Raw genomic sequence first — 23771 nt, forward strand, 5'->3', positions numbered from 1 at the left:
TATATGTTAAGCAGAGATCGCCTCTGAGTAGGCGATATGCGACGGAGTAAAGCTGGAGTTTTTTGAGACGGTCTGCATAAGGCATCTGTTTGAGGCCAATAATCCTCTTTGTGAGGTATTTTTGCGGCCTTTCCAGTTGTTGTAGATGTCTTGTGAGGTACATACCAAAAGGGGCATTGTACTCTATAATGGGTCTAATGAGTGATGAGTAGAGGGGAACAATGACCTCTTTTTTTCTGGATGAGAAACCTTTTGTGATGAGGTGTGCCACGTAGAAGGATTTCCTGACCACTTTAGTGATGTGATTATCAAAGGAGAGACTACTGTCCACCTGTGTCCCAAGGTCTCTTATCACACATTTGTTGTCTCATGACTGTAATTATAGATCTCATTCTGATACCATGTCACTCTTTTTATGTTCTTTAAGAAGACCATTGAGGCTTTGGTGTTCATTTAAGTAGTTTATTGTATACAAATACATCAGGATGAATGGTGGGAACATTAAACTTAAACTATCTGACTGACTACATACTTGCATTCTATCACTTTGGCTGCTCACTCAAAATGGCACTCTTGACTAACTGGAAATTTTCTTAAAGGTATATCACACCCACTTATCTACAGTCCTCATCTTCCATGGTGAGTAATGCTTCCATTTAGCAGCATAACCGTGAGGTTGTTTTTCAAGGATGTTTTTACGTTGGTAATTTTGTTCTTGTGACATTGCATAAAAAAAGGCACTATAGGTGAGGCAAGTGCCTTAGCCAGTAACCGAAAGCCAAGAGGTGACAGGTGAAGACCATCTCTGGCATAACATCTATATCTATCAACCATATCATCCCAGGCTGACAGGTATTGTATCCCCTTGGAAAGATACCAGAAACTAAGCCAAATGTTGAAGTCAATCGTTTTTTTGTCTATATTGTGGCATCATCCTATGTGAAGGTAGAATGCTGCTTAAGGCTAGGAACATACCTGCCTGGGACACATAATTAGTGAGCTCAGTCATGTCTGTCTTCATATAGTCCAGAGAGATGCATCTCAAGTTATTCACACCATGTCTGTCTTCATATAGTCCAGAGAGATGCATCTCAAGTTATTCACACCAACATGTACTATGACAGAGTCATAACAGTACCTGTTGTTGAGAAATTTGAGTGCATGTGTGATGTGTTGGATCTGGCACCTGATAGACAGCTGACTGTGACTTTTTCCTTATCCAACCTGGTGAGTGGGACATCTAGGTGTCTTACAATGGAGTCTGTTATGGTCAAGACATTACATTTTGTGTTTTGCCTTAGGGGGTTGTTTGTTGAGACACTGGAGCGTGTGTTTTGTGTACTGTGCAATGTATTATGTGAAGCATGTTTATCTTTGGAGGTCTCTGATGTTTAAGTAGACTTCTTTTGAGTACGTCCGCATATGTGGATTTAGGTGTTGTGTGCGTGGTTGGTGCAAGAGGTGAAATGTGTGAGCTGACAACCAGCTTAGTGTCTGATATGCTGATATGTGAGCAAGAGAGTATAGATTCTAGATTCTTAATATAGGTGCAAGTCTTACAAATTGAATTTGTGTGAGGCAGACGTAGTGGGTTGTCAGTGTACATGAATTGTTTCATTGTTTCAAGATGCCCAAGTTAATCAAGCTGGCTTGAGAACCAACAGGAAGTTGTCCATCCATAGTGCTAGGTATAGTACTGTGATCAGTAACGGGGCGAAGACTAAAAGGACCAGGTATGGCTGAAAGACTAGTAAATAGTTTTAAACTGTGAGAGGCTTAGTGGATGAGACTTGTGTAGGTATCACAGAGGCTCAACTGTGTCTCTGTCCAGCACTGGAGCACAACAGCGAGAAACTTCAGATGGAACACAAACAGTTGACTAAGGGAAAATATATATATCTAGGACTTTGAGTCTATGACCACCAGTGGTAATCCCCATTTTGTGGTAGCACATGGTGGTGCACACCGTGCAAACACAGGCAGTAAACAGCAATGGAATTACACAGATTTGTAACACTGTAACCAATGATAGCACACAAGATTGGGCCGTGGGCCAACCATCACCACTCAAGGGGGTCCTTAGCTACACTCTTCTCTCAAAAGGGTGCAGGGGAAGTCCTCTTTTGCGAAGGAAAGTGGATTTAATGCTTAGAAACTGCAAAAACAGACTGGGTCCAGCAAATCTGAACCAAGTCTATGCTAGGTTGAAAAGTGCAGCTAACAGCAAAATACAATAAAAGTACAATTCAAAAATCACAGCACATAGTAAAAAACAGTACAAGAAGTGCAGATCAAGTAAAAATGATACTTATTTTGCAGTAAAAAGCAGTGGATGTTTCAGATAACACAGCAGATCAGTTGGAAGTTGTTAAGCTCTATGCAGCTCTAGTAAACTGAGTACCAACCCGCACAGACACAGGCAATAAATAGCAAAAAAATTAAACAGATTTAAAGCACTCTAACCAATGATAGCATATGACACTGAGCCCTGGCCAACAATCACCACTCAGGTGGACCCTTACTACATTCTTATCTCACAAGGGTGCAGGAGAGACCCTCTTTTGTGGAGGAAAGCTGGATTTAATGCTCAGAAACTGCAAAAACAGACTGGGTCCAACAAATCTGAACAAGTCTGTGCTAGGCTGAAAAGTGCAACTAACTGCAAAATACAGTAAAAGTACAGTTCAAAAATCACAGCACACAATAAAAAAACAATACAAGAAGTACATACAGATCAAGTAAAATGATACTTATTTAGCAGTAAAAACCAGATGTTGGTGTCTTGGAAGGAATCCATAATAGCTCCCACTTTACATTCATCTGGTGAGCTAGAGGCCTTGCACATTAGTCTCGACTTCCAAGGAGTAAATGCCAAACAGGAACAGTCCCAGCATAGACCCCTGGGGTACTCTGCTGGTAACTGGTTTCTTAGTGTAGGTGGTTATCTGATCTTAAATTCTGGGGTCCTGTCTGTGAGCCAGTCAATTGTGGTAAAACATTACAGGTCACAATAGTAAAGTATTTCATCTTACTTCACTCATCTTCACATCAGTTATGCAGCTATTCATTTTCCTTCACAGACATCCCTAGCAGTTATAGCTATTTTTTCATTTTATGTTTATTTAATGGGTTACTACACTGATCATAAATGACCAATTTGTATGTACAACCCAGATGTATATATTCACAGATCATAAACAACTGAAATAATACAGAGACTATAAAATATTGTAGTTGTACAAACTGGCCATACGTTTTCTACTGCTTGCCTTCACACAGTAAGCAGTAAAAAGTTATCTTGTCCTTCATAGGATGCTGTTTATCTTGGATAAACCTTTTACCCTTTTATTTATTTATATATTTATTTACTTACTTGCTTGATTGCTTACTTATTTTAAGTAAAGAGATTGAATGCATTTCTTTACTTAAAAATAAATAAAGGGCAGAAAGGCACCCCTTTGCAAGCAGCTTGGAGGAGGTCATGGAGTTCTGATCTGCATAATGCTTACTATGCCTATAACATGTTAAACACATAAGAAGGCTTAACATCAATGTAAATGGTAAATAAAAAGCTGCATTGCACAAAATATTGGTTTAGTGATTAGTAAACTTTGGTATACTTTTCATTTTTCCTCAACATTAGCTTGTTTGGGTTGTTCGTTTGTGGAGTGTTTATGCATGTTATGTAGTATAATTGGGACTTTTCTGTTTTACGTCATGGTTTTGTGTATCTGTAATGTAAAATCCACCGAAGTCTGAAAAGCAGTTCAAACTGGATTTCATCTCTTCATTCACACTGAAGCGGGGAGTAAAGGAACCCTACACATTTAGGCTGCGGCTTTGCAGTCTTAAACCATAAGGTCTCTGTACCTCATCTGCAACAGAAGCAATATGGGGAGTAAAGGAACCCTAAACCTTTAGGCTGTGGCTTTGCAGTCCTGAACCATAAGGTCTCTGCACCTCATCTGCAACAGAAGCAATGTAGAATACTTGAATAATTTCCATTCAGAAGTCAACAAGCTTAAGCAAAAGTACTCATTGAAAGCATGTATGAGCAGCAATTTTACGGTTGTATTACATCCTTATTATTTTGATCTTGGGTATGATATTCTGGTTATGACTTGTTGCATAAAGCGCTTTAAAAGAAAACAAATTAAGGTAGGTTAATAGAAATCATGGGGCTGCATGGCAGAGAAAGATGAGCAAAGTCCAGGTCCACACTGATGTTGTGGGAATGGCATTCTCATTCATTGTCTATTTGTTTCTGTCTACATTTTTTTTTTTGTGAAACGTGTTTAAATTTACCTTACAGCTGTGTAATGTCAACTCAGTTGGGCTTTTTGATGCTGTATAAGACTTCTTTCAGTAGCATGATGTAGGTATTTTAACATGTCTTTGTGTAACATCATGTCTTAGTTGTAAGTTGTAGTATTTTTGTAGGGAATCCTGTGTTTTCTAGAACAGCCATAACTTGTCTGTTTTAATTAATTTCTTTATTTCACACATTAGCCAAGGGTATCTGTTGCCTCCAATTCTGACAAGTTTTAGAAAGTTAACTATATTAGGCTTTGGATTTGGAGGCAGACTACCAGGGAAAGATCACAGGTTGTCTCAGCATCTGAGATGATGAAGGTTGCAAGAAAAAGGCTGGCCTTTAGCAAAAACCTTAAGTTTGAGTTCTAAAGTTTTAACTGACCTCTAAGAAGTGACAGAGCAGTGGTCTAGTAGCAAATTGGAGAGAAAAGACATTTCCAAGCATGATTTAGAGGTGTTTATTAGTACTGCATCTAGTAATGAATCATTGCCATTGCTAAGGTTAGAGCTTAAACACACACACACACACACACACACACACACCTATATATATATATATATATATATATATATATAAATATATCTATCGCACACAAATATAAAATGGGTCTACTTTCATTCACTGAAAACTCATTTCACTGAACTTCAATTCACCCTCACAAAATCACTCAAAACTCATTTCACTAAATGTAAGTACTGTTGGGCAAATAAAACATATACGCCCTTTTCCCCACTGTAGTGCGATCCTGGAGTTAGTATATATAGTTAGGGGGATGGGGGGTGCAGCCTCACAGATTGAGGGGTGTAGCCCCCACCTACTTAGCTTTTGCATTTATGAATCTTGTTTCACAGAAAGCTAACGATATAAAACCAAACGTAGGTGGGGGACTAAGTCCCCCACTCCCTCCAGTGTGGGAGGCTGTGCCCCCAACATACCCTAACTATATATACTAACTCCAGGATTGCACTACAGTGGGGAAAAGGGCGTATGTGTTTTATTTGCCCAACAGTACTTAAATTCAGTGAAATGTGGTTCAGTGAAATGAGTTTTCAATGAATCAATGTAGACCCATATATAATCTGTAAATAAATATATTTTCATATATTACCCAGTTTAAGTGCAGCCTAGACCAGTAGATTGGAAATAAGAAATTTACACCAGGCCTATTACCTGTGTCCCTTATGGACAGAGGTAGGTTATAAATGCTTGGCCCTCAATGTCCTGTTTGGATACAGAATATCATTATTCTTTCCGGAAAATTTAGCCTGGTTTAGAAAGGCCCTCAGTTCATTAGCCTAGTAACAGTCTATGAATCTATGAATAAACAAGAACATTAGTTCGGTAAGTCTAAAAAGAGGGTAGAACTTCATGGGTTTACTATGAATGTGGCCAAGCCTGCTCATTGTAAAGGTTCTTAATATGGCAATATTTGTTCCATAAGTCGAAGGAAAAAGTAAGTCTCGTAGAAAGTTAAAAACAAACAATGAATTGGAAAAGTAAAAGTGGGCTGAACAAAACCGGTGTCCGTGATTCCAATATGCTTGAGTGGTGACTCTGATAGGATTGGCATCCTCCACAGATCCTGACGAGACAGTTTGACAGGTAAGTAGCATTTTCTTTTTTTGTGAGACATAAAGGAGCCCTGCTGTTTAGCAAGATTTCTGCAATAGAGGTATGTAGGCCTCAGCAAAATTAAACTGTTATGGCTACCATGGCTGAGAGAGCTGTTTAAGGGCTTTAAGTGTGCTTACGGCTTCATTGGATTGGTAATAGAGTGGTGTAAAAGACAAAATTATGTGGAGAGAAGGTAGAAAAGAAAACCTGTTTGGGACTGACACTAAACTGAGATTCTGTGTGATATAAATATGTAAAACTGGACTAGAAGAGGGACTGTAAGCAGTAATATACTGGACAGGAACTGACCTCTAGATAGAGAAATGTTAATGACTTACAGGGAGGTATAGAGGTCAAGGAAGTGTGACAGTATGAATGTTCATCAGGTATTTATGAAACTGCAAACTTTGCAGGAAAGCAGATATCACTGGATGGAGCAAAACACATTTATTCATTTATTTACATCCTTTCTTTTGTAAGCAAGGTTATTCCTAGTAGTCACTGATTGCTTTCTTGGGATATAAAAGAGGATCATATTGATTAGGGATAATTAGACAGAACAACATTGGGAGATTCCCTTACCATTTGTTTGATAAGTGCTGTTGGGCTTTATTTTCTGTCCATCTGAACTATTACCAGTTTAGGCAGATGGAGCCTTGATTTATTGTCTCATCTGAAGGATGAAACCGCTAACCGTGTACATTTTACATTTGGAGTGTGATAAGTACATGGGAAAAAAATGAGCAAGTTATAGCTGTAGGGTGAGTGAGGGTGTGGGGAAAGAGAGCAGTTGCACAATACCTGTTGTACTAACAAGTGAGCTAAAATGGGAGTGCACTGCTTCTTACGGGCAGATCATAAAGTGCTTGTCAACAGCACAACTTAAATGTGACAGCCTTCTGCATTGCTGTATAGTTGCTCCTCAATTACTTCTCTGCTCCCTTTGCATGTAGGTTCATAGGTTCATACTAGGCTATCTGCCCTAGGGCATTTATAAGCCTAGCCAGAATGTGTTTGGCTTTTGCCACCCATTTTAAATTTATTTTGCTATGCCCTTTTTCGAGGTTAGTCTACTGTGCCTCTATCTAACAGTGACACAGAAGTGATACCTGGGGTAAACCTACGATCTCCCATCCACTCATCAAGATTCCTCTTGAAGAGAGTCAGTGAGGGACTCTGCCTAACCTGGACTGGGATTTTATTCCAGAGTGAAGGGAGCCTCTGGGTTATGAATCTGTCCCTCCAGTATGTCCTATTTATTTCAGTGCTGAGGTTCAAGTCTCGAGCGTAGCTCAATGGGATTTGGATTTTCTGAGGTGCAGCATGTCCATTAATTCCGGGTTGGACATGGCTTTATACGTCAGGCACAGACCGCCTCTGAACAGGTGGTATGCCACTGAGTAGAGCTTGAGTTTCTTTAACCGGGCAGCATATGGCATCTGTTTGAGCCCTTTGATCCTCTTGGTGAGGTACTTTTGGGGTCTTTCCAGTTGCTGCAGGTGTCTGGTAAGGTACATCCCAAAAGGGGCATTGTACTCAATTATGGGCCTGATGAGGGATGAGTAAAGAGGCACGATGACCTCCCCTGATCTAGATGTGAATCCCTTCATGATTAGGTGGGCTATATAAAATGTTTTTCTAACCACTTTGGCCACGTGGTTGTCAAATGAGAGATTGCTATCAACTTGGGTCCCCAGGTCCCTAATTACTTCTTCTGTACTTAATGGATTACCACCTATGTGGTAATTTGTGGGCACTTTGTTTTTGCCAAAGGGGATGACTATACACTTTTTGGCATTTAGCTTGAGGTGATAGGCAGCTGTACTTAAAAATGTTTCATTTAGTGTTTTTCTTTGCTACTTTAAGACCATACTGTGCTTCTTGCCGTGTCTTTGTATGTTTAGTCCTCAGTACTTGTGACTCACTTTTTTCCTAAGGCTTTTCAGTATGAAGTTGAAATGTGCTGCTTACACCTGTATCATTTGATTGCTGATTTAGTGGGCATTGTTGTGAAGGATTTCATCTCACAAAAGTCTCTGTAGTTTGATATTTACCACTTAAAGAATTCTGTTATATGTCTGTGAACATGCATTTTGTCAAAGATCTGCTCTTGCCATGGGTTTCCATTTATTTGCTCATAGGTTCATAGAGTAGCACTAGGCTAACTGCCCTTGTGGCCCATTTTAAGCCAAGCCAATTATCCCATGTGAGAAGCAAATCCTGCACCTTGTGTTTGTAAGGTAAATACCTTAGCTATTATGCCAACCTCCCACCCCCGATTTGTCTTGAACTGTCAATTAAAGCATTGTGAGAGTCACTGTTAATTGATGGCAAACTTTGATCAATGTCATTTAGAATATTAGTGATGTGTCACAATATAATGACTAGAGTGCACTTCTATCAGCTACTTGGATTTGTTCTGCTCTCCTTAATTGTTTAAAAAGAAATTAAAATCTGATCTAGTTTATTAAGAAGAGCTGTTGTGTTCTATGGATTTTGTTTTTCTCCCTTAAATTGTTAAAGTACCTAGAGGTATATCTTAACTGAATGGAATGTAGACAGTCTGTTCCATCTAATTGCATTGTGAAGGTGCTGATTGTTTATAGATGTCTTTCTCATTATTTTTTCTTCATTCTCTCTTTAAGGGCGATCGCAGCAGGGAGAACCTCTGAATTACAGTGTGCCGACACTTGCTATTGCAGTCCTGGCTCCCGTAATAGTGTTGATGATCCTTTCTGCAGTGGCTGTGTTGGTCTTTCGAAAAATTCAACAACGCCAATTGGAACGGTTGAATGCTAGGGATGCTGAATATGGAACAATAGAGGGACTGATTGCTTCCAATGTGGGAGACAGCACTTTAGCAGTAAGTTGGCTTTAGTTTCTTGTTGATGGAGAATAGGGGATCAGTTGTGACGTTTTATCCTTTGCATGTGTAGTAACTTATCGAAAGTTGTGGCCTGTGAATGTTGAAATGAATATACTGTAGTAAATTAATGCAAGCTGTTCATCTACAAGTCCAGAAAAATGACATTAAGTGCATAGTTGAATCTACTCTGCTGTTAGCTTACCTTCTGAGAATAATTTCAGGAACATGGTCTCCTTGCTGCACAAGACACACCAATATTAAGGGATTTGCTAGAGGGCAGCCTATTTGCTGCATACAGAAGTGGTATCAGGGTCTGATGTGTGCTTACATCTTTGGATGCACTTTGTTCTTTGATCCTCCCATAAATGACTTTTTGGAGTAAGTAATGTGCAAAGAACTGGCACAACATTGTGACTCAGTAGCACACCATTCCGAACCTCCTTTTTCAGTGTCAGCTTACCATGGTAGACATAAGTACCACTGTGTACTTTCCAGTTCTTTTCCATCTTCCGTTCTGCAGCCATCTTAATTGCATTAGTCTCATTCAGCCTAAAGCTTTTGTTGTGGTCTTTTTATTTTTGTCACCTTCTCTGCCATAACTTACTGTAGTAGCATTAGAAGTTGTCCGCATGAACACAGGATTACTAGCAAAGACTGCACCTCCTGCTCTACCCATGGTCTGGGAATAAAACTCTATACAGTCATCTTTGCCTGTTTTTTGTTCACCAAGACCACGTAGCTATGGTACGAAATGGGATAAGTTGGAATTATCCAAAACTTGTGTCTGTAGTTGCCATCAACAAGAAACTATCAAAGGCTTCAAATATTACTATGTCCAGGTGGTTGTCTGCTTTTCAGATCTTTTTTAAGAATGCATCCTTAGATGTATGTGCAACAGGTATGTGGGGCTTACTAGATGTTAGTTCTCGACTGCAGTGCCATTTTCTCCACAGGGGTGGATGAGATTGGTAAAACAGAACCTATGATGTGCATTTTTCCCCAGCCCAAGTTCTGCTGCTTAATTTGCAAGTTCAGCAATTCTCAGTGTAGATACACACTGCAGAGTATGACATTTACACACCTCAGAATTAATAGTTTTCTCTGTTCCATTTAAAAAAAAAAAGTATTTTTAGGACTAATTGATAAAAGTAGTATGAAATTAGCCTTCTGTTATATTACCCAGAGACTCTTTTCATCATGAAACTTTTACAGGCTATGAATATTGATCAGTAAGTAGGCTGCATCGGAGTATCACAAGTCTGTTCTGGAAAAAGAAATAGATGTAACACCATGGGTCATTTCCTTGTTAACAGAGTTCTTACAGGTTGGCCACATCTTTAGACTGGATAAACATGCCAACATTCTTCTCTGTTGTACCTTAGCAGTGGGATAGGTGTTAGAGAACACAAGAACCAGATCCGATGATTAAAACCACAGAATCAGCTTAGTGGTTAATCAGAGTGCACATATTAAGGAACTGAAAATACCTTAATTTTCTGTCCAGTAATTACGAGACCCATTCCTTCAAGTAATTGTCTGATATTGAGCATGTTTGCAGGTTGTAAGAGACGTTAACTTTATTTATATACTTAGTTCAGTTGAGATCCATTTTAATGAACTGACTTTTGATGTCTTGTCGCAAGGATTCCGAACCCAGCATCTGTTAAGTTGTTATTGTTGTGATGTCATAGTCTCCCACTGTCCTGATAAACATGGGATGTATTACAGTATGTGGTACAAATAGGAGTTGTGGGCATGGACCGGTATCTTACTTTAACAGGTTTGCATCACTGAAATGCTCTTAAACAACGTCCCTTTTTACTGATAATGTTTAACCTACCCTAACGTTCCATCATCTGGAGTTGCTTAATTGAAAGAAGGTGAAGAAAATGCGGGGGGCTTGCTTTCCTACTTTACTCAGGGCTGCAGTTTATTTTTATTTTCTTCAGGTGATTCTGTGAAACAGAACATCATCAGTTACCATTTTGATTTCATAAACTATAGCCACCTTTATCTGAAATGCCTGATACTCATCTCCAAACATAATGAGAACTAGTCCAGTACCATGAATATTCCTTTCTTGGACCTCATCATTTACAGCGTGGATGAGTAAGATGTTTTTACTAAACTTCATGAACCAGTCTTCTATCCTAATGCAACTTCCTAGTTTCTCTGACACAGGCAGTGTCCTCTGCATGCTACTGTTGCAATCACTTTGGAGACCTTCGGTTACAGTGTAATACATCTTCCACCCATCATCGAAGCCAAAGCTCCATCACAGCCTTACAAGGGTTTATTGCATTACACTTTTAATTTGAGGTACTACTGAATATGTTTGCCTCTAAAAATCCAGAGAAAGAGAGCTGTGTAGATCTTGTCTGAACATCACAGAGTAAGAGTGTTTATTAGATCTCCTTCAGGATTCAATATGGTTGCCTCCATATCCAGGCCACCAATGTCCTTCATTGCAATTAAGCCAGGAAAGCTTTATTCTGTTTCACAAGCAGACCGTTTAGTAGGTTGAAGAGTTGACTACATCTCTTTTCTAAGTGCCCATAAGATTTGAAAGGTTTAGGTTCCACTCTGCACCAGAATAAGCTCAATGTCTTTGTCAGATTAAGTCCGCATAGCTTTTTATACACTACCGCTAATCTGGTATGTTGGCTGAATAAGAAGGGATATACTGCCACTTCAGAATCATCAGGGGATACAAAAATGTGCTGATGTACTAGGTAAGGATGGTATATTTTCTGATACAAAAAATACATACCTGTATACTGCATTCTTCACTGAAAATTGATATTGCTTGCATCTTCATGTAAAATCCTATTCTTTCAGTCAGATATTTCTATGTAGCCTCTTGTCTGCCTCAAAAATGTTCATAAATTACACATATGATGGCTTCTGGTGAAGGTTTTCCATATCTTAATGATAAGGTGTTGGCACTCCCTCACAGGCTCGCTTTACAAAAAAAAGCAGAAATTCATCTGCAAGCAGATAACCCAAATATGATGACTGCAACAGTGAATACACTCGAACATCTACATTTATGGTAAGTGTACTCAACTGTACTTTCTGCATGTTTTTCACTTAGCAGATTTAAGTCACAAGTAATAGAATTATCCAGCTAAGATCCTCCTGACTTGAGGATATGGCACAGGATATGTAGTTTGGATAAAAAAATGATTTTCTTTGTATAGATCACTGTTACAGTAGTATTTCTTGCATGGGAGAATTTACTTTAGGTGAATAAATGCTCAGCCAGCTCAACTGCTGGAGCTTTACAGACATCAGGGGTGGTTAACTCTTCTCCAACATGAGAACTTAAGTCTGCCATCCCTGGATAAGAGAGAAGGCTAGCCAGTGCCATTTCTAGTTCATTTTTACTTGCAGGTATATGCACATCTTGATGAGAAGACATCCTTCTCAATGCAGCTGCAACCCCAGACCTCGTTTTGTATGGATTCCACTAAATGAACAGGCCTGCTGAAGAACATTTTTTTTCTGTAAAAATATGTCTAAAAGCTATAGCTTTGCTGTAGGGTATGCCTTGATCAGGCCTAAACAGCCTTTGCAATTGAAGGTACCAGATCCTGTACAAAAATTATGTTTTAAAAGTGTTTAGCTTACCATTGAGATTTCCCTCTCATTGCAGTCCGTAAAATATGCATGTGTGTTTTTACCTTTGAAAACCCCAAGAAGAGATCATTTTCCTTTCCTCGTGTGGTTGCTTCAAGAGGAATTCCTGTAAGAAAGACCGAAAAACAAAAAATACAAGAGGGCATTCCAAAAGCATTCTAAGGAGGGGAAGGCCACTCTGGAAGCATAAGCGAATTCTAAGGCTAGTGGCTCATGTAAAGTGGCTTCCCAAACCCTGGCTTTATCACCTAATTTTCTAGCCAGTCTTTGTCTAGCAAATCATCCAGAAAAGTGTAGGGTATATGTCAGGTTACTCCACCCAGACTACCTGGGCAGACACCAGGGTATGTGTTCAGCAGACAGAAATGTGTGTGTAGAATTAAATGACATTATTGGGGTGATGGTTATTCTAATACAAGAAAGATCCAAGGACTGCTTTCCCATTTCCAAGGCTGGAAGTCTGTTTAGAGAATTCCATCCTCAGATTCACCTTCCTTGTCTGCAAAGCTCTTTTTTTAGGGCCTAGTTGATTAGCGGTGATTTTCAGAACAATGACATGGAGAGTTTTTCTTGGTGGAATTCCTAAAGGATTTATTATTAAAGTCTTTAATGGTGTTGTTGGGTGACCTAATCTATTGGTGCATTTTCATTCCAGTGCTTTAGAGTAAGTTTGGAAAAGGATTTTTTTGCTATTGCTAGCTTGTAGGGTGGTTTGACAAGTCATTTAAAAATCTGTATTCCTGAAAGTGTATGTTGAGCTTCTGTGGCGCACAGTCTGTTGACGTGGAGGGCAATAGTGATTTTTCATTGGTTTAAATATTAAAACATTAAGACACAGAGAGGCTTTGGCTTCCAGTGAGAGCCAGTTGTGTATTTGTTGTAAAACAGTGATGCTCCTGTAAAGGGCTTAGATGAATGAAACCTTTTATTTTCAGTCTTTTTGGAGATTTGTATATTTTGAAAGGACTTTAAGGCAGTTTCAGGGAGGGAATCTTCTAATACGAGCTGTAATACAATTGACTGGTGATGATGACTCGCCTAGCTTCTTCAGGAGGTGGGAAATTTTGCAAGCCACTTTTTAAATGAGGTACTATATGATTGAATTTCAAAGTGCAACATAATGCTTGGGCATTTCAGCAGAGTAACATATGGTAATGGTTCCTGTAAGATGTAAAGATCTGGAATTGGAGATTAGATGCTGGCTTGCCTTCTTCCCCAAAAAGCTGTGTTGAAGATTTTATTGCTTAGTGTTGATCTATTGTGGAGCTGGATATACAATAATAAACTAATGTCATTTTGCTGTGAATGCCTTGGTTCTCTCTGAGAAGAAGCTTCAGATGATATTCAAGTTAAGTAGTTCCCAAAGGAGATCCTTTGAGACCCTTGTGGAACATCTATAATGAATTGGGCAAGGGGTTTGGGCTGCCATCAAGATTAGTCATAGTTAATTTTATCAAGTAGGTGATTCATAGAGTAATCACACTCTTCATCTGAGAAATCAAATTTTTTGTGCGTTTTTGTAAAGGTATGTTTTGATCAACACATTCAAATGTTCTTCTGAGGTCTGTGAACGTACCACCTATAAATTTGCCTTCTTCACAATTGTTGACAGAACTTGTTAGTAGGTAGATGGCAGTTGAGGTACTTTATCTGGTCACAAGCCATGTGCTTTGTCAGTCCGAATGCTATATTCAGTAATGCTGTGCAAAATTTGTTTATGTATAATTTTTTTCAGATGTTTTGGTTATTTGGTCTAAGTTAGGCATTGGTTGATAGGCATGAGCTGTTTTGGCAGTAGAATAATTCCAGCCAGCTTGAAGAATGCAGGGACCGATTTAGAATATAAAATTAAATATATGGGTCAGTGGGGCAGTTAATTGTTGACTGTCTAATTTAAGAAGGTGTAGCCTGTAAAAGTTTGATTTGAAAGTTTGGAGAAACTTTATTAGTTCCTCTTTCACTTCTTTGTTTAGATACCTGGACCTGCTCCTATTCCACTTCAAAGCTATTTGTACAGGAAAGGTGACAAGGTTGAATGGAATTTTATATGCCTTGCGGTGGATTATTTATGTTGTGTTTTATTCCCCGAACAGTGTTAGAATGTGTGTCTTGTGTACTTGTCTTGATTTTAAAGATTTTGTGACTGGATAAAGTTTTCATAGCGTCACAGAACTAACTAGGATTGCATAGTTGCAGCTTCCTAGAGCAGTGTGAGTTTGTGGTGATTCTCACTAATTTTCTATGGCTACGATAGTGGTGGTGTTTTTCTAGGTTGTCAGGGTCCTGCTGTTTAACATCTGAGCAGCTTGTGAAATTAGCCGGGGTATTTTTAAGCCCTACATCATCTGTTTTAACTTTGCTTGGACAGTTAAAAAAATGAGTTGTATGAGTAGACCTCACAACAGTATTGGCATAGCTGTGGTGAATTTGTTGTGTAGTTGATGATGTTGATCATCATGATCATGATGTTGATGATGTTTAGTGGTACACAGAAGGATCCAGGTGTACCGTCAGAAGGTTGTACAGCAGGTGTGGGATATCTTAGTAAGAGTGAGCTAGATTTCCTCCAAAGATATTTGTAGTTGCTTAATCCAGGCTGTGGGAATACTGTATGCAATGTGTTGTACTTTCCTTGTAAAATTAAAATAAAATAAAACAGAGAAATGGATATCATAGGTTGCCTTTCTCCTGTGAATCTTGGTTGACGGTGGAGTAGAAATTGTGTAGAACTGAGAAGATCTGGAGGAGGCATATCTAACTTCCCTTGGTGTGAGATGTTTTATTTTGGGTGGACTGGGGTTTGCTGTATTCTGTGTGGGCGGTAATCTTGATAAGGTGGCCCTCATTTGTGGCTTTAGTTTAAATAGGGTTTTAGTTTGTCATAAAAAGCCAGTTTCTTCATAATTCAAGGTTGAACAGAACAATAGTATTTATGAAATGGAGACTGTGAGAAAAAGAAACTTTCTCTGAGAGTGGTTATAAATCAACTGAGATTAACAACGCAGAAGTGGATGTTGAGCAACAGAGGACAGGAAAAAGGAAACCGTACTTCCATAGAAATACTATGGAAGTTGAGACAAAAGTGAGTTCAAATAGGACAACATTAAATGGGATAAGGTGCTTGCTTACATATAGTCAGGGTATAAAACAGGTGTGTGATATAATCAAGAGTAAATGGAAAATATTGACAGCAGATGGGTCTATCAGATGTATAGTAGGTGACAATCCACAATTTTGCTTTAAGAATAAACCTAATTTAAAACAACTTGTTTGCAGAGATAACTTCACTGCAAAAGAAGTTTTAACCAGAAGACAAGAAACATTTAGACATGGCAGATGTAAAGGTTGCCCATATATTGGCATTCATAATCATTTTCAACATGCGGATACAAATAAGGTGTACAAATTAAAAGTTGGGAAGAGCAACTGTCATTTTAGAATTAGAATTTTAGCACATTTAAGAGACATTAATAAAAATAGAGTTAATACTAATGCATTATCGAAGCGTGTAATTCAGTTTCCAGCTCATAGCTTTTCTTTTATGAGAACCCGAGGAAGGGAAATCTTGAAGATGTTATGGAGTTGCAAGAAACTAAATGGATAGCAGACTTAACAGCTGACCTTAACCCTAGTTTAAACAGAATGTTACCTTTAAAGCTGGTGTTGAGAGGGCATCAGCTCAAGAAAGGAATTTGATTGGTTACACCTTCTTTAAATGCCCTTAATGAGAGACCTGATTTATGGATCTGAAGAAGGCTCAGCCGATAAGCGCTTATCCTGTTTTTAACTTTATTTAAAGACATCCGCTGCATGGGGTTTGCTTGGAGTTAATTGAAGTTACATCTTTTCCGACTTGATTATGTGTTACTGTTTTAGTTTGTTACTTTATTGTGCAGGGCATGTTAAATGAGTTCTGGGTGTTTGAAGTCGGGATCCTATTCAAATATGATTGTTTTTCTTTCTCTTGCTTTTACAAGTTAACATTATAAGGTACTGTATATGTTATCTGTTAATTTTTTTTTTTTTTATAGGATACCTCTATAGTTTCTAAGATTTTTGGTAATGACTTCTTAAGCTTTGTTTCATTTTCTTTTAAATTTGAATAAAAAATACAAAAGGACATTTTTACCTCCTAGCTGGGGACATGAGTATAACAGAATAGTTTATTTTTTCCTAGTTACGTTACAAAAACAATATTTGGCCTTCATTGTACCTTCAATTGGCTAAAATTTCTGACCATTTTAACAAAAGTTCAGCTTTTTTTTCTAAGAAAGCTACTGGTATGAGGATCTGTACTTTTGTTTGCCAGCTTGCCTTTATTCTTTTTGTCCTGTAAAGTTTCAGATGTTTGTTTCATGCTTTGGATGGTTTACATCTTATACTGTAACTTATAAAAATTATACACATTCTGCCATTGGGGCCATTGAGCGGTTGCACAGTGGTAAAGTCTGATTATCCAAGTTCTAAATTATTTACCAATTTTGTAGAATAAGTTACCTAGACAATAAGAAAGACAAATGATTCAATGCAAGTCTACTTTTGTTGTCCCCTCACTATTTGCGTCTTGTCATAGTGACCCTTCAACAGCAAGCATAATAGGGTACCCTGTTAAAATGCCATGTTGATATTCGTTAAGGACTTTGCACCTTTTATAATGCCCTTAGTCCCATTGTCTGCATGTGTTGTGGTGTGATCTGGCTCATGTGGACATGCTAATGGGGCTGATGTGTCTGCAATTCCTCTTTATTTTCTGCTCGACTGAGATAGTCCCTTTGGGTCTATAGCCAAGCAAGAAACTAATTATCCCTCCTGGCTGGGCAAGCCAGCATTTGAGCTGCACAGTGACTCGGTGGTTAAGATGTCTGTGTCTAATTTGGACTTCTTTTAGGTATCCATGGTTTGTCTCACTTCCTCAAAAGCATGCTGATTGATTGGCTGTTGGAATGCTGTTCTTGTGTATCGCATTTACTGTTGCTCCCTTTTGACTGGGGTCATGACTGCAGCTAGTCGGCGATGAACCTGTTCATTTATTAGCTGGTTAAAAAATTTAATTAAAAATGCTTATTTCCCACCGTGAACAGCTTTTCCCATGCCAGAGAGTACTTTGTCAACCTTCATCTAATCTCTGCTGAATCCTAGTGCCTCATGGACTCTACTAGGAAGCGGTAGTTCTGTTCCTTTGAAATTGTAATAAAAGGATCACTTCACCCTCAACACACCTACTCCTCATCTGGAGTCTCTTTTCTTCCCTACCTAATGATTCTTGTGCCACATATGTACAGAGCAACATGGTTCTTTCTCACTTTAACATTCTTTCCTTTTCAGCTTCCTCCGTGAATAATGTGTTGAGTTAATGTGAACTTTCACTTTACGTTGTGAATTAGTCTCTGTGGCTTTTGCATTTATGACTTTTGGACCAAAGAAAGTTTACATAGCAAGGTGCTTTGTAGCCCTTTTTTTCCCCTCTGATGGAATCTGTTAAGTCTCTGGAGATTCTCAGCTTTGTTATTTTGTCATGTCAAGAGTACAACTCTTCCTAGAATGTTAGGGAACCACCATTGGCTAGCAGTGAGAGTAAATGAAGAAGAGCCTATGCAGCTAGTTATATTCTTAGTCTTTATATTACAAAAAAAGCAGTTTAATTTAAAGTTTGTTTTTAACCAGAAAATAAAGGGATCATCATGGTGCATTTCAAAGATGGGAAAGAACAGAAAGCAGAAAGGTATTGTAAAAAGTTACTTACACTCTCCCAATTGTGGCTCTGAAATAAAGTAGTAGTTTTGTGTGCAGTTACTCTAAGTGAATTGACAGGACAGCATGAAGCTGATGAACATTCAGAAAATGTCTTCTCAAGACAACGAAATTCTGCGAGTAAGACCACTTCAGACCTTTTGGGGACACAACACATTTAAGCAGAATATTGCTTACAGTGCTACATATTATTGTTTATACTTTTTGAATTTCTGACCAATGTGGTGGTTTAATACCTGGATGCAAAGGTGTTTCTGTCTGTCTGTATTTGTCTGATTGCTTATCCCTGGAAGGCCAGATATGAAGATAAGATATGGAGATATTGTTAGTAATCGTTTTGTTTGGTGTGTCTTACTACATTGGTTCTGATGTTGATGGTTCACTTTAGAGTCTGCTAAAAGAAGTTGTCAGGTTCTGATGGCTTATTGAGTGTAAGTTTAAGCATGCATTAACTGTTCAAAAACTGCTCCCAAGAGCTGCCTTTGTAGAGAAGCCTTGGATGACTATTTCTGTCTTCTCCTGTACTGACCTTTGCAAATCTTGTCATTTCTGCAGGACATTCCAAGATTTAAACTGCTTGTTTTTACATGCATATTCACTGTTGACATATGCTGTTCAATCAATTCTTGTGTCTATTATTGTCCTGGGTCATGTATGAGAATTATAAATACAGTAAATCTCATGTTAGTTAAAGAAATTTTATAAAAAAGTTGGAGGTTTTGGAATATTTTTAGAAGTTGTTTCGTATCTGAGCTAAAGCCCAGATGATAATACAGAAAAGCCCAAGATATATTGTTTAGCACTGTAATCCATTTGATTGCAGCATTGTTGTTGTTTCTTTCGGCTTTTCCCGGTTAGGGGTCGCCACAACGGAACTCCGGTCCGCTAATGATTGGTAGTTGATTTTTACGTGCCGAGTTACCAGCCCTGACCACAACCTTCAACGAAGGTACTCCTGTTCACGCATGTCTCCACGCAGAAGACGCTCTAGCTGAAATCCCATTAAAGATGTGCTGTTTCTTCATTACCTGTTTTGCTGGTGCAGCTGTCAAGTTTTCTGTGACTATAGTGATACCTGTGCACAAGGCTTTAAAACCTGGCACCCCATATCAGTTCTGTCTTATCTTTTCATAGTCCTGGATTACAGTGGTATTTGGTCCTATAAAAAAACTGCACCAAGGTCTGGAAAGTTTTAATATTTTACTAAACATGCACATTTTGCCATCAGCTTGATTTCAGAAATTACTCCTGTGTACAACCTTTGATTTGTACAGTGACCCCCTAATGTGTACTCAACAGCAGCCATTGTAGTTTATCTAACTGGGCGATTAGTTTGAGTAATTGACACAGAGGCATAACATCGAATAGTATGGGAGTATAATTGTGTAGGATGACACACTGCTGGGATTGGGGTATTGCTGCTTTCCCCACTGAGGTGAGATCTTGGAGTTTGTATACATGATTAGCAGGGGGGGTGTGGGTGCAGGGAGGATGTCCCCCCCCCCTGCAAAAAACAGGTGATATGTGTTTGTATTTGTCAAATGTTTTTGTTGTGTTGTTTCTAATGTTACATTCTTTTTGCTTTTTTTGGCTCAATATTGTAGTGGTCACTCATCTGAGCATTCGACTGTATAATGGGGACCCGTTATAAGACAGCAATGAGGACATGGATGTACCATGGGGTCAAACATTTGAATGCACTCTGCACAACATTCAGATTTGACAGTGTAATAGGAACCCCTTGTAACATGGTCATCTCATGCAGACACTGACAGAATTTTGAGTGCTTGGTGTTGGCCTTCTTGTCTCCATCAAAAGACACTGAAGTTACAGGCAATCCCACTCTTCCCCACCCATGATAGATAGCATGGTTTCCCTGTGCCCTCTCATTTCTAACCCTTCTAATGTAAAGGGCACTGGAATGGAAGACAACCCATTATTCCCTGATCTGTAATGGTAGCTAATTCCTAACCATTCTGGTCACCTCCTCGGGTGCTGGGTACACAACTCTATCCCCATTCATTTACAAGCTCGTTAGGGCCATAAATTCCACACCAGTGGAGATGTTCTGAAGAGTTACAATTGCCAGTGTACCTGCTGCTTTATCTGGGGTGAGTCCCAGTAATAGTATGTGTTTCTCCAGAAACCATCAAATATATGTTCAGGTGTAGCACAGTGGTGCAGCAGATAGCATTGTCAGCTCACAGGAAGACTCTCTGGTTCAATTCTTGGCTGGGGGGGTGCCTTCTGTGCAGAATCTGCATTGTGTTCGCATGAGTTTTCCCGGGGCACTCAGACATGCAGTAGGTGAATTTGACACTTTAAATTGAGTGTATGTGTGAGTGTGTGGTATGGAAGAATTACCATGGCAGGGCTAGCCACCTGGCAGTGTAAACCTTGACTGTAGACGATTGTCACTGTTGAAGGGACACCCCGACCACATGTGCAAAAATGTAAAAAAAGAGTTATGGATGAATGGATGGATGGACTGTCCACTGACGAAATAATTCCTTCCACTAGGGAGAATCCCTGCTATCTATTGGGAGAACTTAACTAGCTTCCCTTCTTTAAGTAGTTCCATGTTTCTGGTTATCCAAGTGACCTCTGTTACCTGTGTGACCATTTGGTCTCTCAGGTCTTCTGGTGCACTTGACTCATACTTCTTTCTATCTCCCATACCCCATTTTGTCTTTTTCCTTCCTTCCATCTTAGTCCTCCTTACATCTTAGTCCATAAGTGCTTGTCATTTGCTGTGGTGACTTGGAAATCAAACCAACCTAACCTTAATAAGGTTTTATCATGTGCAGATGTTGAGCTCTGCCAGTTTAATGCCACTAAAACTGCTTTGTCATTGCTGCCAGATCTTAGTTTCCATAGCGAGCCTTTGCAGCATGCATTTGCCACTTACTTTGTTATGATAGTGTTATTGCAACTAACATTTCTTTATTTATGCCAACAAAGAAAGTAACGTAAATGATTTTACGTTCTTTCCAGCTCTAATTTTATCATTGCACAGGTGAACATTTTGTATGTTGTTTGGTTTCCTGGGATATTTGTTTATTTATTGCATTTGTTGACTGGGAAAGTCCGCTGGGCCTATGAAGAGCCCATTTTCAGTGGTGGCCCTGGGAGAAAAGCTCCACAATATTACATCCAAGAGACAATTAAATACAAATGAAACAATGTTAATACATAGAAAATTTGCTTACAAAGCAAGTGTAAAAAGCATATATGTAACGGAGATAATGCACATTAACTATAAGCATGTTAACTACAAACAAAGGTCTTGGTCTGCTAGAAAGAAAAGGAAATACATTGGATGAACGTAATGCAGGTATCACCCTAGCCCTGAGTAGCATCCTGCCTTCACCCAGAATGATACCACAGTATAAGGACAAAATGATTGACTTCAACAATTGGCTAAGCTTCTGGTGTCATTCAAAGAGGATCCAGTATCTGTTTGCCTGGGATGACATGATCGACAGACCACAATGTTTTGCCAGAGATGGTCTGTACCTGTCGCCCCTGGGATTCGGGTTACTTGCTAAGGCTCTTGCCACCCCTATAGTGCCTTTTTTAGGCAAAGTTCAAAGGACAAAACCACCACCGTAACAGGTACAATCATGCAAAATCTGAAGGTAATGCTACTCGATGCTAGAAGTCTAAACCTCAAAATACACTCTCTCAAGGCACTCCTAAAAATGGAGAACGTCTATGTCTGTGCCGTAACTGAGACCTGGTTCAAGGCTCCAGAGAGCACCCCTGCAATACCAGGCTACAACTCTTACCACACTTTTCGGCCACCAAACCAGGACCAAAACACTAAAGGTGGAGGAGTGTCCATATTCACCAAGGATATTCACACCACCAGGCTAGTAGCCCAATGCAATGCATCTGAAATTCTCCAGGTGCAACTAACATTAGGTAAGACTGCAATCCAAATTGTAGCTTGCTACAGATCCTCCACCATGCCCCAAGATTCTCACTGCACCTTTCTAAACATACTGGAAAACACTAAGATACAAACAAATATCCTAATACTGGGTGACTTCAACTACCCTACCATTAACTGGGAAAACTACTCGTGTACCAACACCTTTGCCCAATGGTTCTTGGAATTCATAAATTCCAATGCCCCGGATCAACTAATTCATAGTCCCACCAGGGGCACCAATATCCTAGACCTTGTCATTACCAACATGGGAAATTGATGCTCCACACCTATGGTCACCCCCTCATTGGTCCGGTCTAACCTTAAGCTAATCACCCTTGACATCCACATCCCTCCCCCAGTAAGGAAACATCTGTAAAAAAACTTCTCCAAAGCCATCTTCTGACTCAAGTCAGAAGTGACAAACTTCATGACACCCATGCAAATGGGAACCGAAAGTTCGACTGCTGAGTCCCACACTAAGGCACTGTATGAGCACATCCACTCGTGCATGAATCGTGCCATCCCAAATAGAACCAGGACACTCTCCTCCAAAAAAAGGAAGCCAATTTGGTGGTCCCATGCCATAAACAAACTTTTTACAGCAAAACGAAGAAACGGTTGCAGAAAAGACGAAAATCCCAGGATGCAAAAAACTCCCTTATCAGCCTCAGTAAGAAGCTGAGATCCCTCATAAAATCCTCCAAAGCTAGTTAAGAAAATAAAATTGCCAAATTTTCCAAAGACAACCACAAGGCATTCTATAGCTGTGTCAAGATTCTAAATGGTAATGCTCAGATCTGCTCTGAGCTACAACAGATTGGCATTAAATATACTGATCCCAAGGATATTGCCAATATCCTGGCAGATTGATTCAGTGCCAACATCATCTCCCCTCTCACCCCCTAAAGAGCCCATCTCAATACCAAAAGATTTCCAAATCCGGTAATAACGGCCACACAGGTAAAAAAATGCACTCTCCAAAGCTTAAGAATACAGCATCCATGGGACCAGATGACATCCCGGGCTGTGTACTACATGAACTACAAAATGAACTGGCACCTAAGTGTCATGTTTAATCATACCCTCACCTCAGGTGTCATGCCCACTGTGTGGCACACAGCTACAGTTATCCCAGTCCACAAGGGGGCTCCACCTTGGCTCCTGGGAACTACCACCCCATCAGTCTGATGAGCCTGATCTACAAGGCCATGGAATGTAGTATCATGGAACTTATAAACAAAGACATTGGCAATCTTCAAACACTGGACCCCACCCAGTTTGGGTTCATGAAGGGCCAATCTTGTCTCCTGAACCTGATTGACTTCTTTGAATCAGTCTCCAGAGCTGTGGATGAGGGTAAGGTGGTCTACACAGCCTATCTGAACCTTGCCAAGGCCTTCAACACCATCCCCCACTCTGGTATCATAAATAAACTTACTAAGCTGGGCATTAATCCCTACGTCACTCAATGGGTTGCCAAGTGGCTTACTGACAGAACCCACACTGTAAAAGTAGCCGACTCCAAATCCAGCTCCACACAAGTGACCAGTGGAGTACCTCAGGGTTCAATCCTGGATCCGCTCTTGTTTGGCATCTACTTTTCTGAAGTACAGACCAACACTAAGGGACTCTGGCTATCAAAGTTCACAGAT

General features: G+C 39.5%; 1 protein-coding gene across 2 annotated transcripts in view; it reads left to right on the forward strand.

The window, feature by feature from the left end:
• Positions 1-23771, forward strand: part of ACVR1 (activin A receptor type 1) — a 1150873-nt gene that overhangs the window by 578703 nt on the left and 548399 nt on the right. For both annotated transcript variants that reach the window (XM_044074769.1, XM_044074770.1), the window contains one exon: positions 8575-8792. In XM_044074769.1, coding sequence (XP_043930704.1) covers positions 8575-8792 — 218 coding nt within the window. The remainder of the gene's footprint in view (positions 1-8574; positions 8793-23771) is intronic.

The sequence above is a fragment of the Protopterus annectens genome, chromosome 6.part0 (assembly GCF_019279795.1).
Source record: "Protopterus annectens isolate FY-2018-M chromosome 6.part0, PAN1.0, whole genome shotgun sequence".
Lineage (NCBI taxonomy): Eukaryota > Metazoa > Chordata > Ceratodontiformes > Protopteridae > Protopterus > Protopterus annectens.